Below are 14,994 nucleotides of genomic sequence, written 5' to 3' on the forward strand. Positions count from 1 at the left end.
TGTGTGTGTGTGTGTGTGTGTGTGTGTGTGTGTGTGTGTGTGTGTGTAGAAAGATAATCTATTACCTAGCTAACCAGTAGGCTATTTCAAGCCCACAGCAGTCATATGGCCACCTTCTTTGAGTTACACAGGCCTCTTTCCTGAGTTTCTGTCAGTCCCCAAGCCCCCATATCTCTTCTGAGGACAGGAGACACAGATGATTGTTAGCAGATGACCACATCATCCATTTTTCAAGATAAAATTAACCAGGAAAAACAATCTTACATTTAAAGCTCTTGATTTCTCACAGCAATTTGCTTAGGCAAGAGCTACTGTTTCTCTACAGATTAAAATGCAAAGCAAAACCAAAATGAGGTTTAAGCTGTAGCATGAGCTGCAGAGTATCATCCTGTATGGTATAGTCCTCTGACTCAGAAGTCTTCTGACTCCAGAGCTGTGTCTAAGCCACCTCCTCCTCTTGCCAAAGAGGTTTCCTAAGTCCTAGGGTTTGTTGGTTTTCTTGTTGTCATTAATCGAGGTATACATAGTTATTTGCAGCTGGTACACCTAGAAAGTATATGGACAGAGATGGCATTGTGGCATCTAGTCTTTGACTTCTTTCTAGAAACCCCGGAGGTGAATCAAGGCTAGGAGCATATCTCCTGCTATCATAAATTAGCTACTAACCCAAACTACGATAAGGAAACGGACTTTATACTTTCCATGGCAACTTTCAGTTTTAAGTTTCATTTGAACTTTGGTCTTTAAATCAGTCCACCGTGATAAGGAGTCTCTGGGGCTCTGAGGCTTTTGAAACAGAAGCTGAAACTAGTAGCAAACTAAAATGAGCTTTGTTCTCTGAACACTGAAGCTCTTCTCTATAACCTCGTTAGTGGGGTTGGGCTGGTAATGGTGTCCCCTTTTCCTACTCACTGAACCCTCTATCACAGAAGAGCCACCGGGGTCATCCTCTGAGCCTTCAGATATGCCCATACCAAGTCATCCTTCATGCCAACTGATAGGAGAAGAGTGAACCAAAGTTAGGGCCATGATTCTGGGCTCACTTCTGTGAGTACTGAGTGGGTCATGCAAAGGAGCCACAGGCATACCTCTGGGAAAAAGAGGAAGACACCATAGACAGATGTCAAAATGAGCATAGTCCTGACCACAGGCCCCAGGAAAGTTTCCAGCCTGGATAAGAAGTAAAGTGAGTGGCTCTAGCTTCTTTCTGGGGTCTACGAGAACCTTCCCAGAAATATTAGTGAAAAGTGGGTCACTTAAGCAGTGTCAGCCTCACTTCCTCTCAGAGAGGGAGTAGTGCTATGCTTCCATGGAATTTCTGTGAAGATCACATGAGATCAGTTATACAAACTACTTTGAACTTTGCCTGTTCATAGTAGGTGCTCATTAAATGTCAGCACCTGTATGTGCTGTCTTTTTTTTTGATCCAGGGTCCCAAAATACTTTAGTAGCTTGAAAGAACAAAAGGTGTAGGGGATCCTACAGAAGCCTTGCCCAGCACACTGTAAGGCAGTGGTTCTCAACTTTGCTAATGCTCTGAACCCTTTTATACGCTTCTTCATGTTGTGGCAGCCCTCAACCATAAAATCATTTTTTGTTGCTACTTCATAACTGTAAGTTTGCTACTGTTATGGGTCATAATGTAAAAATCTGATATGCAGGATATCTGATGTGACCCCTGTGAAAGGGTCATTTGACCCTTTCCTAAAAGGGTTGCAACCCACAGGTTGAGAACCACTGCTCTAAGGTGCCCCTGATGTCTCTAAAGCCTGTTACTAAGCAGTTGGCACTTTACACAGTTCCCACTACAACCATCCTTTCCCAGCGTACAACCCTTGTCTGGGAACACTCAGTAAGGCAGAGTTTACCTAGTATATGGAAAGCTCTAGGCTCAATGCGCAGCCGTGCAAGAAGAAATAGAAACCCCTTCCCTGACCTCTCTGGGCCTCTATGGATATGTGTCAAGCAAATATCAACTCAAGAAGAGCTCACTACTCTCAAGGTGAATAATCAAGAACTCACAGGGACTGGCAAGGAAGGGCGTTCATGGGAGTAGAATCAAATACTGGAAGAACATTATGAACAGCTTCTCATGTGAGAACTGGAATTGCTCAAGGTCTCCCAGCTATTGACTGCCACAGCTGTCCAGAATCCTTCAAGGCCACACTCCTGGCCACTAGAAAATTCTGTAAGCTTAAGAGAACCATCCCATAGGCCCGTCAACCCTGTTTCCATTGCAGAGTCAGGATACGCTTTCTTCTCAGGTAGACCAGAAGTGTTGTTTCGGGATCTGCATTTTTCTCCACCACCTACCAAGAAAATAATACATCAAAGAGTCACCTACCCACTCTTTTGCAGTTGATTTCCTCCCTTTTATATCTCAACCCAAAATTTGTAGAGTTAACGGGCACATACTGAATAGGCCACTGACAATCAAGGTATTTTTCTCAATGATCCCATGGGAAAAAAAAAATGAACATATAAGCTATAACTCATGATCATGCCCTCAGGTCTTAGAACACACCCCAGAAGTTCAGCATGACAAAGTCCCCTCCAAGCCAAGCATATCATCTCATTTCTCCTGCCTCTTCCCAGCGGCGAATTCCAGAGGTGGAGCTGCCAGCACTCAAACTCTAACGTTGTTTCCTTGAGTACTCCTGCTCAGACTCTATGTGTGATGACAGAAAGCTGGTTATATAGTCCATGCTCACAGCAGAGTGCTGTATGCAACAGGCTACCACAGCATCAACATGGAGGTGCGATCATGAGCCAAAAACCCATCCACATGTTCAGGAAAGTAGAAGGAGGTCATCTACAAAGTGAGATACTCTCCCAGATGAAAACCTCCGAAAAAGACCCAGGAGGCCCATTCCACCAATCCTCATACTCAAAGGGCATGAATTTGTGATAAAGGATTCTTTAATAAAACTGTGCTATGAGTCCTAGAGTTTCTTCAAGTGAAAGGGAAGGAAATATCTGCCTCACACCTCAAACTAAGAAAAGGGACACCCTCTGCATCATACAGAAATCTACCATTCCTCCTTTGCAGTATAGTGTCAGGAGCCAGACCAACCCACGACTTTCTCAGAGACCCTCATGAAAGAACAAAGGGAACTTTAGTTCTGTGTTCTTGTCCAGCAGAGGACTAGGCAAGGTTGGTCTACCACTGGAGCCAGAATCTCCTCAGAAGGGTTAAGGTTGTAGCTTCTAGGGGCCTGACTCTTCCCACTGGGCTGAGATTATCAGTCCTAAGGCAGCTCTTCCTGCAGAATCCTGGTTTGTCTCTCCAGCAGTGTCTGACTGAGCTCTCTGCTGACTTAGGCCATTTTCCTCCTCTACAAATAAAACATATGATGTAGTTCTTCTTAGTACATGAGTCATCAGCTTGTGTAAGACCTCCTGGTCCAAACTATTGCTTTTGCTTTCTTTGTTTCCTGTTTTCTCTATTTCTTCTCCCTGGTCCTCCCACTTGACACATCACCATTCAAAACTCTTATTACTACAGGTTCAGGACAGCAGAGGACATATAGTGGCCTACCATACCACAACTAAATAATGCCACTAACTAAAGATTATGTGTTTAAACTCCAACTTAAGCTTAAATGGAAGAAGTGGCAGTATTGGTACACATACCCAGAATTCAGTAGGTACGAGACTTTTTTTAGCAGTGGACATAATACAAACCATCCATGATGTAGACAGAATAGACTAGAGGGTATGTAAATCACTCTCAGGAAGATGCCTAGAGGAAGCGGTGGGGCCTCTAATAGAAGGATTCTTTCTACAATGGACCCTTCTTGTCGGAGGCTGAGGGAGAGCAGAAGGCCTAAGGAATGCACATCACTCATGTCTTGGGATACGTGAGCAAATGCTCCCTGCAGTGGTCCCTAAAGAATCCCTGAAGCCATCAAAAGAGTTAGCTCTGAACAGCCTGAACAGCCACCTTAAAACAGCCAGTTAAGTGAGATCTTTCTTGCTGTCTCATGACATCGTTCTACGTTGAGACTGTTTGAGGAAACTTTACTAGAAAATAAAATTATGCATGTGTGGAGTGCGGTATAGTAGTTCATGTTTGTGAGTGTGTGGGTGCATGTACACACACAGAGAGAGAGAGGGACACAGAGAGAGAAACCACAGTGTGACATCAGTTGTCTTCCTTTCTCTCAATCTTACAGTCTTCAGGCAGGGTCTCCCATTGAACTGGAAGCTCACTGTATAGGCTAGACTGACTAACTAACCCAGGAGCTCTTGAGATCTGCCTGTCTCTAGCCACCAGTGTTGGCATGCAGTGCAGCCATTCCTGGCTTTTCATATGGAAGCTGGGGACTCAGACTCAGGGGTTCATACTTGGAGAGTCAGTGCAAGAACACCGCTGAGCCATCTCCTCAGCCCCAACAAGAGTATTTTTGTATCGACTTCAAATAATACCTTTCCAAAACTTGCAGAATTTGCCCTTCAATAACATTTAAAACAAAGTGGGAGGTACTAAGTAAAATTCTCAGACAAATATTATATGCTTTCTCTCATTTGGGATCCATAGATTTTATCTGTACATAGGCGTGTGTGTACATGGCATGGCAGTATAAAAGAAGTAAAACTATGTAGGGAAAAAAGGGAACTAACAGGAGGGAGGGAAAGTGGAGGGTAAGGAGTGTATGAGTAACAGGATCAACATACAATACATACTTGGTATAATTTTTTTAATTTAAATTTAAAATTAATTCTTTAAATTAATTTTCTTACTTTCTTTTGTGATAATACCCCAGGATTCCGGCTTGCTCACTAATCTGGTTATTGAGTCCACATAAGGCAAAGCTTCTTTTCTTGAAGAAGAAATCATGAATGCAGATTTTAAAATGACCTTTTAAAGTGACCTTTATCACCCCACTGGTGGGCACCAGTGACTTTAGCATGCCACTTCTCCCCTCTTGCTCATTCCTCCTTTCTAGTGCATCACGCTGATCTCCCCACAACACCTGCTGTGACCACCTACAAATTCAAGTTTCTTAGTGCCTTTCAAGACCCTTTTAAACATGTCCTCAGTCTTCAGCTTTAGCTCTCCTGCCTCCTAATTCCCTGGCAAATTAACCTGATTGAATTGAAAATCCCTCTCATGTATCTCCTAGTGTCATGCCTTGAGCCTGTCTCCCTCTTTCTCATACATCTTACTTGTTGGAAGACATCATACACTCCCCTAGTCAAGGCTTTCTACCTCATCACATCTGTAGGCTCACCCTACCTTGAATATCTACAAAGAACAGCCATGCTAGTACACCATTCAAGGTGTGCTCCATAGCTTACCACAGTGTGCCCCATGAAACATTCTCTCAACAGAAAGCCCAAGAGGAAAACACTTGACAGGTATCACAGTTTGAATCTGAAATATTCCCTACAAGGTTGTCTTTGGAACATCTGATACCTAGCTGATGGGATGGTTGTAAAACCTCTCGGAGCTGGGGTAACTGTCGAAAGTGGGTCATGAGGTCAGGGACAGGTTTTGACAGTTATACCTAGCCTTTGGCTCTTTTTTCTCTTTGTCTCCTCATCTGTGGATAATGGTCCTCCCCAGTCTTTCATCACCATGATAGTCTGCTCAAGTGTATGAGGCCCATTTGTGGACACAATCTTCTGAAACCATGAGTTGAAACAAACCCTTCCTTCCTTCCTTAAATTGATTCTGCCAGGTATTGTGATGGTGATACAAAAGTAACTTACACTGTGGGGAAGCAGGTTTATAAAAACTTGGATTGATGGACCAGTAACATGGATTTGTGGGTAAAGTTGCCTACCACCAAGCTTTTGATAACCTGAGCTGAATTCCATTGTGAGACCCTGTTTCCAAAAAAAAAAGGAGGGAGGAAGGAAGGAAAGAAGGAAGGAAGGAAAGAAGGAAGGAAGGAAGGAAGGAAGGAAGGAAGGAAGGAAGGAAGGAAGGAAGGAAGGAAGGAAGGAAAGAAGGGAAGGGATGAAAGAAAAGTCCTAAGGGACAAGAACATACTATAATCAGTGAGTAAATAAATAGATGGGATGGAAGACTGATTGCCTCTGCCACTAATAAATATGACTGGTCACTTGGTAACTGGCACAATAATTGATCCAGTTAATAAATCATCGTGCTAATCAGTGCATGAAAGCTAGATGAATGAGGTAGACATATGATCACAAAGTACTTGCTCATAGATTATTAAATGTGAAGGTAAAAAGAGTTGCCTTTTGGGGAAGAGAATTAATGCACACCGCCTCAGCTGAAAGTTGAAAGTTCAGGTCAGTAATTATGGCAAAACTGATATGATCTATCTCTTAATAGAATACAACCCAGAGAAAGAACATTTCTTCTGGTAGTCCTTCCCAAAGAGCAGACTGAGAACCAAATTTTAAGACATCATGAGGAAAACTCAGAATTGTTGTCACCTTAACAAATAGCTGCCCTGTTCACCTCAAAAATGGTAATGTCACTAAAGACTAAGGCAACACAGTTGCTGTGCAAGTTAAAGGAGATGAGATGAAAAAGCCATGACAGCCATAGTCCAACTCTGCTGGTAGATGATAAGTGACATTAATGAGGAAATTATAATAAATTCACATGAGATACATAGCACCTTTTTTGTGCTTTCATATCAGAGCTGTTTTTTCTGAATTCCATAAATTGGCTGTCAACCTCTAAGAATGTCTTTATTCCTAGGATAAAAATGAAAAGACATGTCTGAAACTCTCAATAATCCAGAAAGAGTGTATGCTTTATATATCTATACATATTTGTTAACTACATAGAATTATTTGTATATGTGTATATATTCATCTGTGCTTGTATATATGTGCATATTTAATATATTTATCTTGGAAGAAAGAGATAAAGGGGTAGACAAGGTGTGTAAAAAGAGTGTAAAAGCACTTGCCACCAAGCTTAACAAACTGAGTTTTATCCCAGGGACCCACATGGTAAAAGAAGTGACTGGCTCTTCCGTGTTGTTCTCTGTCTACCTGCACACCATGGTACATACACATACATACACACACATGCACACACACACACACACACACCAATAACACATACAAAATTTTAAGTCTTTTTCAAAAAGAGAGCGAGAATATAAAGCAAACACGACGAAAAGTTAACAGTTAGTGAATGTGGGCAAATAATATTTATTTAATATTTCCTTGTATTCTTGCCATTTTTCTTTAAAATACGAAGTTTGAAAAACGTTATTTTAGTGCAGAGCTTTTGTTTCTCGAGGCTTTAAAAGCCACCCATCCATACTCAAGACACATTAGCTGCGCATTTACTTGTACACAGTAAATGCTCAGTTTATATCTCCTGCTGATAGACTTTTGCAAACTTTGCCTTCTTTCCATTCGCTTGTCCACCTAGTCCGTGGATGGCCTTCTGGGGGACAAATGCTGGCTTTAAGAAAGCTGAGGTGCAAAGCCACCACAGCGAACATTCTCTGTCGTCCACTTGCTTCCTGTTGGGAGTTCTCCGTGGTGCCTCCAGCTACATCTTATCTTTCCTATCCTCCGGATTCTTCCACAGCCACTAAACCATTTCAATTAATCAGGGTAAGTTTACTAAACTCAGTAAGACTAGCAGAATCCTGACCCCAGAAAGGTGCATCACCACGATGATTGTGAAATATTGGGCAACAATTTCCTTCTCACAGTAACTCCAGAAGATAACGAGTCACCAGGGTCCACGCCACTCTCTGAAAATGCCACAGGCACTTGGTGTCCCATGCCTGGGTCCCTCTCTAGCCCCCACTAGTGCAGACAGAGCCATGCACAGTGTCACAAACAAGGAGAGTAAGCAGCTCCCAGATGAGAATGAGCCACCATCTCTCTACAGCTTCTTTGGTAATTTCTTTGCACAAGATCGGTGGCCCAACGCCTAGAACGTCTTGAAAAAGGAAATGACTCCCAACTTACTCAATCTGCCTCTGCGCACACAGATTGCCCCGCTAGCTCTTGTTTATTGCCACTTAGTGCTTGGTCCTTACAGGCTCCATTGCCTCCTCCTCCTTCTGGAATTTTTCCAAGAGCTTTGTCTTCTAAATTTGTCTTTTAAATGACAAACATGGCCATCTTATTTATCGGGAGAACCTAACAGGCTCCAGAAGCTTCCAGAGAGAGAAGGGATTTGGTATGACGCTGCTCTCTCAACCTCTAAAAGTAAAAATCACTTCTCTGCAGTGCAATTTCAGCAAAGCCAACCTCAAAAACAGTCCTCTCTAGAAACAGAGGACTGTAGCAAGCCGTTTCTTCAGAAGAACAATGGGCCATACAAAAATCAACAGCTTAATTGAAACCTTAGAGTAAGAAAGGACCTTAAGAGCCCTTGGATCCTGCTACTAACTCACTGGAAAAATTATTTATGAAAGCCCCAAAGACAACGACTTTGCACAGTATTTCTAGAAAGCAAATTTAACAGCTGTTTCTTACACCCCATTATACAACTGCTGAGCACAAAAGAAGTTTAAAATATTGGGTGCAAAAGACCTACAACCACCATTTCGCCCTAGGCATTTCGCCCTAGCTCTTGTCTTGGTACCAGCTGCTCACCTCAGAAAAGCATCTCAGAGAGAGGTTCCTGGACCCAGGGATGGGATTACTCAAATCGAATCCAACAGGTTTTACAATACCGGTGTTGAACTGGCTCCTGAAGTTTCCGTGCTAGCTACCCAGACATATCCTTACAGTTTAAGTCCTTACGGATTCACATGCTCATTCTTGTAAATCCCCTCAGAAGTAACTCAGTTTCTTCAATCAACACAAAAGAACCAACATAGCGAGACAAGTACAATCGTTCTTCTTCGGAGACCCTCTGGCCCGCTCGTGGTTTACACTGTCCATATAGCCAGTTACAGTGGGGAGTGGTGGCTCCTCTCCTCTGAGCTTGTTTATTCTTGAGTGGGGAGCTGAAGTGCTGTGCATATCTTGAGGGGAGAGGGAAATGGAACCAGAGACGACACACTTATGTTGCCCCTTTCTCTCTCTCTGTCCTGAACTGAAATTGGGAAGATTCTCAGGCTCTCAGGGATTTGTGATCCCCATACCATCCCCAAGCACCAGTGACATTTAAGGGGTTTGCAGTATTTATATATAGAATTCAGAGATGGTAGAGGGGGACTCCTTTATGAAATTAATAATAATAATATTGGCTTACCACAAGGTGTCAGTATATGTCCTATGCAGTAAATCAGTTCTAGCTGTTAAATCTATGTAGAGGATATATCAGAACCGATGGCTATGTGTGTTTTATATCCTGGCAGTAGCATGAAAGCACATTCCTGCTGCTGCTCTTACTAAAGAGAGCCATCAAAACACTAAGCTGGATTACTGAAACCATTTCTGCTGCCACTCTTGGTAAAGAGAGCCATCAAAACACTAGGCTGGATTACTTAAACACAGAAGTAGAAGAGTTTAATGACTCCCCATATCACCCACACTCAGCTTGTTTCTGTCTCTGAGCCAGTACGCCCACTCCCACAGGTAGACATACTTCTTTCTTCCCTCTCCCTTCCTCCTTGGCTTTCTGAGTGTCTTGCCTGTGTTCTTCTTGCTCTAAAGTTACCAAACTACAGAAATACCTTGTGAGGGATAAAGTGAGACCAGAACATATCAGAGAGGCCACGTAAGAGAGATGACGCATGACCCTTCCTAGACAGCAGGGACTCCTAATCAAAAGTCAACTCCTGCTTACCTTTTTGCCATTCACAAAGAAAACCAACTCGTCAGCTGTCATCGTCGCTGGTGGAGCCACTGAGCTCCTATGAGGTACCTGCAGATATCACCGCCCTGCAACTTGAAAGATACGCCTCCCAGCAAAATGAAGCCAACGTGGCCAATGGGAAAGCAGCAGCTCCAGGCATGGACAGTTCTTGGCAAGAGTCACAGGTTTACACAATCCAGGAAGGACCAGACAAACACACAACTAATCATACTCTCCGCTTCCAGTCAAAGTGCACAGAGGAAAGTGCGTGCATATATTAGTGAGGCCTAAGTCTTGGCACCAGATCTGGACTGTGAATTCTGGGCACCTGCCCTTGTGGAACCTGCTTCATCCTCCTCCCACTTGCCATACCAGGAAGAGAGGGGGAAGGAGCCGTTTGTCAGCTGCTGCCAGTGGAGCTGATTCACTCTCTTCCCGTCTACACTTGTTTTTTTCACCAGTCCTGGCTTACACTACCACTGCCTTGCCACAGGCAATTCTCATGGCCTGGTGGAATATTCAGGTCCCACACATGGAACCTGCTGTCCAGACTCAAACCCTGACCTTTGACTATACCTTGTCACTTATCGCCTGCAGAACTTAGCTGTTTCATCCTGGAAAGGGACATAAAGATGATATCAAAATCAGAAAGCTGAGAAACAGATGGTTTCTTGGGTGTGCCTTATAAACTTGCAAAGAACAGAAATATTTCTCACTTTTGAAGGAGTATCCCCATCTTTGGAACAATCCTGATAACACATCATGTTGGAAACTTTCACAACAGTTGCCCAGTTATCAGAGGAGCTCCACACACAAAAAAGAAAAATTCAAACACCAAGTAAATAAAGATGCTTACACAACATAGTCACAGTCTGCTGATAGAGCTGAAACCCCAAATCAGTACCATTAACTCCTGATGTAAATGCTTATGCACGGCGTCCACCCATGCAACACCAATGGGCTCATCCTGCTCCAACCCTTTCACTGCTCCATTCCAGCCCACCTCCATATCAGCGTGTCCCCAGCCCTGCAGTCACTCAGTCACTCCAACAGCCTACAAGAGGACACTTCCAATGCTCCTGGAAGACCACAGAAGAAGAAGGCAAGAGCATGAGTCAGATATGCCCAGTACAGCAACATCTTGAGAAACAGGACTCCAGAGATAGTCACAACCTCAACACAATGCCCCTCTGCCAGCACAGCCCCCACAGAACCAAGCGTGAATGTATTTGTCAGTTGATCAGTGCCCCTGTTTGCTCCCAGACTATGTTGGGGCTTGTGCACCAAATGCCTGGAAGTTTCTCAGTCCAGGGCAGATGGGGGTGACAGTCAACATAAAACGGTGATTGTTAGTCAGAGTGGGATTCCCTACAAAATGGGTCATAGTGGCATGACGGGTTGTTGTGGCCATTGTTGTTGTTATTGTTGCTGCTGCTCTTCCTGAGACCAGGAAATGGGACTAAACATTCCAAATCCATGAAATCACAAGAAAGACATGTCCAGCCTAAAATGTCAATCAAGCAGAGACACAGAAATCCTGATCACAAAGGAAAAGGGTGGGGAGAGGGATTACCTAAGGTGTGTTTTGTCACTCTCCCTGTTCCTCATCCTCCTATGATTCACTGACTCAGCCATCTTTACATGTTCCTGAGCTCTGCCCTTTCACCTGGGCTGTCCACCACAGTCCAAAGACATCACTGTCTTGGGTTCGGTGGCCTCGTTTACAGACGTGACTTGCTATACCTACTTTGTAAAATCAACTCTTCTGAAAATTAATTAAAGAGGCCAAACTGTCCCTGGCAAATGTTGGGCAAGTACTATATGAGGGGTACAGGAGTGTGAAGTTGAGGGGTCTGTAACGCCCACAATCTCCCTTCCCTGCCATAGTCTGAAGGAGCAAGTAACCTGACTGAGGTGCTACAGAAACAGAACAAACTGAAAGGGGAGAGGAGAGAACAGCTGTAGCTGACTTCAACCCTTGGGAATTCACCTGCCAAGGAACACAGACAGAAGCCCACAGACACAGCTCCAGAGAAAGGAAAGGGGGCTCTGAAGTTGGAAAGTTCACACCACACATCACCCCAACCCCATGGCTGCTGGTGCCTGGTGGCACAAGAGACACCTTGGTACCACAGGAAGTAGACAAACAGCGTGGGGAATGGGGCGCAGCTGCTCGGTATCAAGACAGAGACTGTGGAGATACCGGAAATGTGGTAAGGAAACCCAAAGCTGAGAGATTCTCAACACTCCACACCCTGGCCACTGCAGAGAGAAGCTACGTGGATGACAGGAAGCTTGTGTAGAACTTGGTGCAATGCCCTGGTGGACAGTAGATACAGGATTGAGGCTTTCTCTTAATCAGAAAGAAGCAGTGATGGAGAACATATTTATTTCAGGTTATTGCTCATTTATGTTCATAGATTTTTTTTTATTTTTGTCTTCTATATATCTTATTCAGGTTTTTAATTTTTTAATTTAAACTTTTAGAATGTACACTCTTAATAATTGTGTTTTAAGTGTTCAGGCAGTGTGATGTAACTTGTACCTTACCGGGGAGAGCTCTTATGTCTTCCCTTTCCTCTAAACCTAATATAATATTTTCTACTGTTTTTCGTATATCTAAGCCATACACTTGATTTAATTCTTACTCTATCCTCTCCTATCCCATCCTCCATGCCCCTTCACTATCCTACTTAAATATGTGGTATTCTCTCCCAACAAGAACTCCAGTACTCCCGTCTTCAAACTTTATAGGAAACACCAGTCAAACCCATAGTATTTTCAGCAGCTAACATGGGGACTTATGTTAAGTGAACTTAATTATCATTAAAGTCATCTTGGGTGAACATATTCTCACTTATCTAAGTGAGAATAAGCCACCAAAAAGAGTTACATAAAACAAAGAAGACAGCAGCAGTGGGAAATGGGGGAAGAGATGCAAACAGGAGAACACACACTGCCCAAGAGATGCATAAGGCACAAAAAAAAAAAAAAAATACAGAAAACAGAAAAGATGTAAGAAGATACTCTGCCACAACAACCCATAGGGTGACATCTTAACAATAAAAAACAAAGACAACAAGATGTTGAGCTGCACATACAGGCCAAAAAAAAAGATTGCAGAGTTTTATAAAAAAAAAAAATATATATATATATATTCAAAGGCCAAATAGGGGACACAAATAAACATGTAATAAATTTATCTTAAATTATGAAATTGATTCATAATTTAAAAAAAAGTTGCCAATATGGCATGGCTGTAAAAATCAGTAAGTTGGAGGAAAAAAAATTTAAATGTAGAAGAAAAAAATCACCAAGGAAATACAGGTGCTGCAAAAAGAACAAGCAGAATCCTGGAAATGAGGGAATTAATCAAGTACGTAAATAATGCAGCAGAAAGCACCATCAACAAACTGCACCAAGAGAAGAATAAATCCCAAGTGCAGATGATAAGGTTAAGACAATAATGCATACAGGCATATAGAAGGAAAAGCTGGGCCAGGGAGATTTCTCAGTGCTAAAACGCTTGTGTGAAGTGTAGGCATTGGATCCTCAGAGACCATAGAAGTGGCAGGCAAACATGGGAGCCAGATAGAGGCAGAAAATCTCCAGAGCAAGCTTTCTAGCAAGACTAACCCTACTGGAAAGTTCTGAGTCTGACTGCAAGAACAGTGGACCTTACCATGTATGCACAAACGTCCAAGAGAACAAATCTGAGACTACATGGGATTGAGGGAGATGACAGAAAAATCAGATATCTTGGACAACCCAGTCAATGAAATTTAAGCCAAGAATTGTCTGAATCTCAAAAGACAGATATCCAAGCAGAGGAAGCCTTCAGAACCCCAAACAGCCACAACCAGAGAAGAATCTCTCTGATATGTATCATAGTCAAATTATCAGAAATACAAAGCAAAGAAACCATAAGAGGAAAATGGCCACATACAGAGAAATAAACAGAATAACATCAGATCTGATGTTAGTATCATAAAAGCCATAAGAAAACAGAATGCTATATTTGAGCCCTTAAAAGAAATTATTGTTAACCAAAATTACTATGCTGAAAATTAACATTTATTAAAAACAGATGAAGAAATAAAAATATCTCAAAACAACAACAAACAAAACAACATCATAAAACTAAATAAATAAATAATTCATAATAACTAAGCCAGCACTAAGAAAAGTCTTTAAGAGTTATTACACACAGAGGAAGAAGGAAGACAGTTTCACAGATAAGAACAAAGGAAAGAATACATTCTATGAAAACAACAGATAAACAAAGGAGATCTGGAAAGGAATCAATCACATCCAACACAGCAAACATCCAACACTGCCAGAAAAAGGAAGAAAAGAACTGCCAATCAGCCAGCCAGAACAGCAAGCAACAAAATCAGACAACAGCAAACCCTTCTCACTATAGCCTTGGATGCAAACAGCCTTAAGACAGTAACTAAAAGACATAGACTAATAGACAGGATTAAAAAACATGATCCAATTATCTGCAGTTTCCAAAAGACTAACATAGCTATCGAAGAAACCGAGAGTCAAAGGTTGGAAATCGAACTGTCAACCAAATAGAAACCACAAACAAGCTGGCAGAGCAATTTATCGGATTCTATAGATCTCAGACCAAAACTAGTCAGAAAAGATTGAGATGATCGACTGAGTATTAATAAGAGGAACAGTTCATCAAGAGGATATAGCCACCATGGATATTTAAGTCCTGAATCTTGTGGCCCCCAATTTCATGAAACAAACACTAACAGGTATAGAAGACCACATAAGTCCAGGTACAGTAATAATAGAGGCTTCCGTACCCTGTTGGTATACCTAGATAAGCCTTCCAAACTAATTATCAGCCAAGGGGCCTCAAAGCAAGACTACATCATAGATCAAACAGACCTAACAAACCTACAGAACATTCCACCCCGCTGATAGAAATGAACAGTCTTCTCAGACACACTTGAAGGCATCTCTAAAATTGAGCACATCATAGTCCACAACACCAGCCTTCATAAATACAAAAAAACTCAAAATAATTTCCTGCATTATAGCAGATCACAGTGAACTAAAACTAGAAACCAGTATCAAGACTAACCTCAGAAAACATACAAATATTTGGAGACTGAACAATATGCTTTTGAATAAAAAAAAATGGTCAGTGAGAAAATTAGAACTTTAAAATTTCCAGAAACAAACAAAAATGACAACAGAAATGACCAGAATCCCTGGGATACAAAAGCAAGTCTGTCCTAAGAGCTTAAGCACTTACATTAAAAAGTCAGACA

The 14,994-nt window shown here is 42.2% G+C and overlaps 1 protein-coding gene across 1 annotated transcript in view; it reads right to left on the reverse strand.

Annotated features, from left to right (window-relative positions):
* Window positions 1–9,779, reverse strand: part of Xdh (xanthine dehydrogenase) — a 66,579-nt gene extending 56,800 nt beyond the window's left edge. Inside the window, exons 1-2 of the mRNA XM_055627501.1 lie at window positions 9,695–9,779; window positions 2,252–2,309 (exon numbers count right to left, since the gene is read on the reverse strand). Of these exons, the coding sequence (XP_055483476.1) occupies window positions 2,252–2,309; window positions 9,695–9,736 (100 nt within the window). The 5' untranslated portion in view covers window positions 9,737–9,779. The remainder of the gene's footprint in view (window positions 1–2,251; window positions 2,310–9,694) is intronic.
* Window positions 9,780–14,994: the final 5,215 nt, after the last annotated feature.

The sequence above is a fragment of the Psammomys obesus genome, unplaced genomic scaffold (genome assembly GCF_907164565.1).
Source record: "Psammomys obesus unplaced genomic scaffold, mPsaObe1.curated_primary_1811, whole genome shotgun sequence".
Lineage (NCBI taxonomy): Eukaryota > Metazoa > Chordata > Mammalia > Rodentia > Muridae > Psammomys > Psammomys obesus.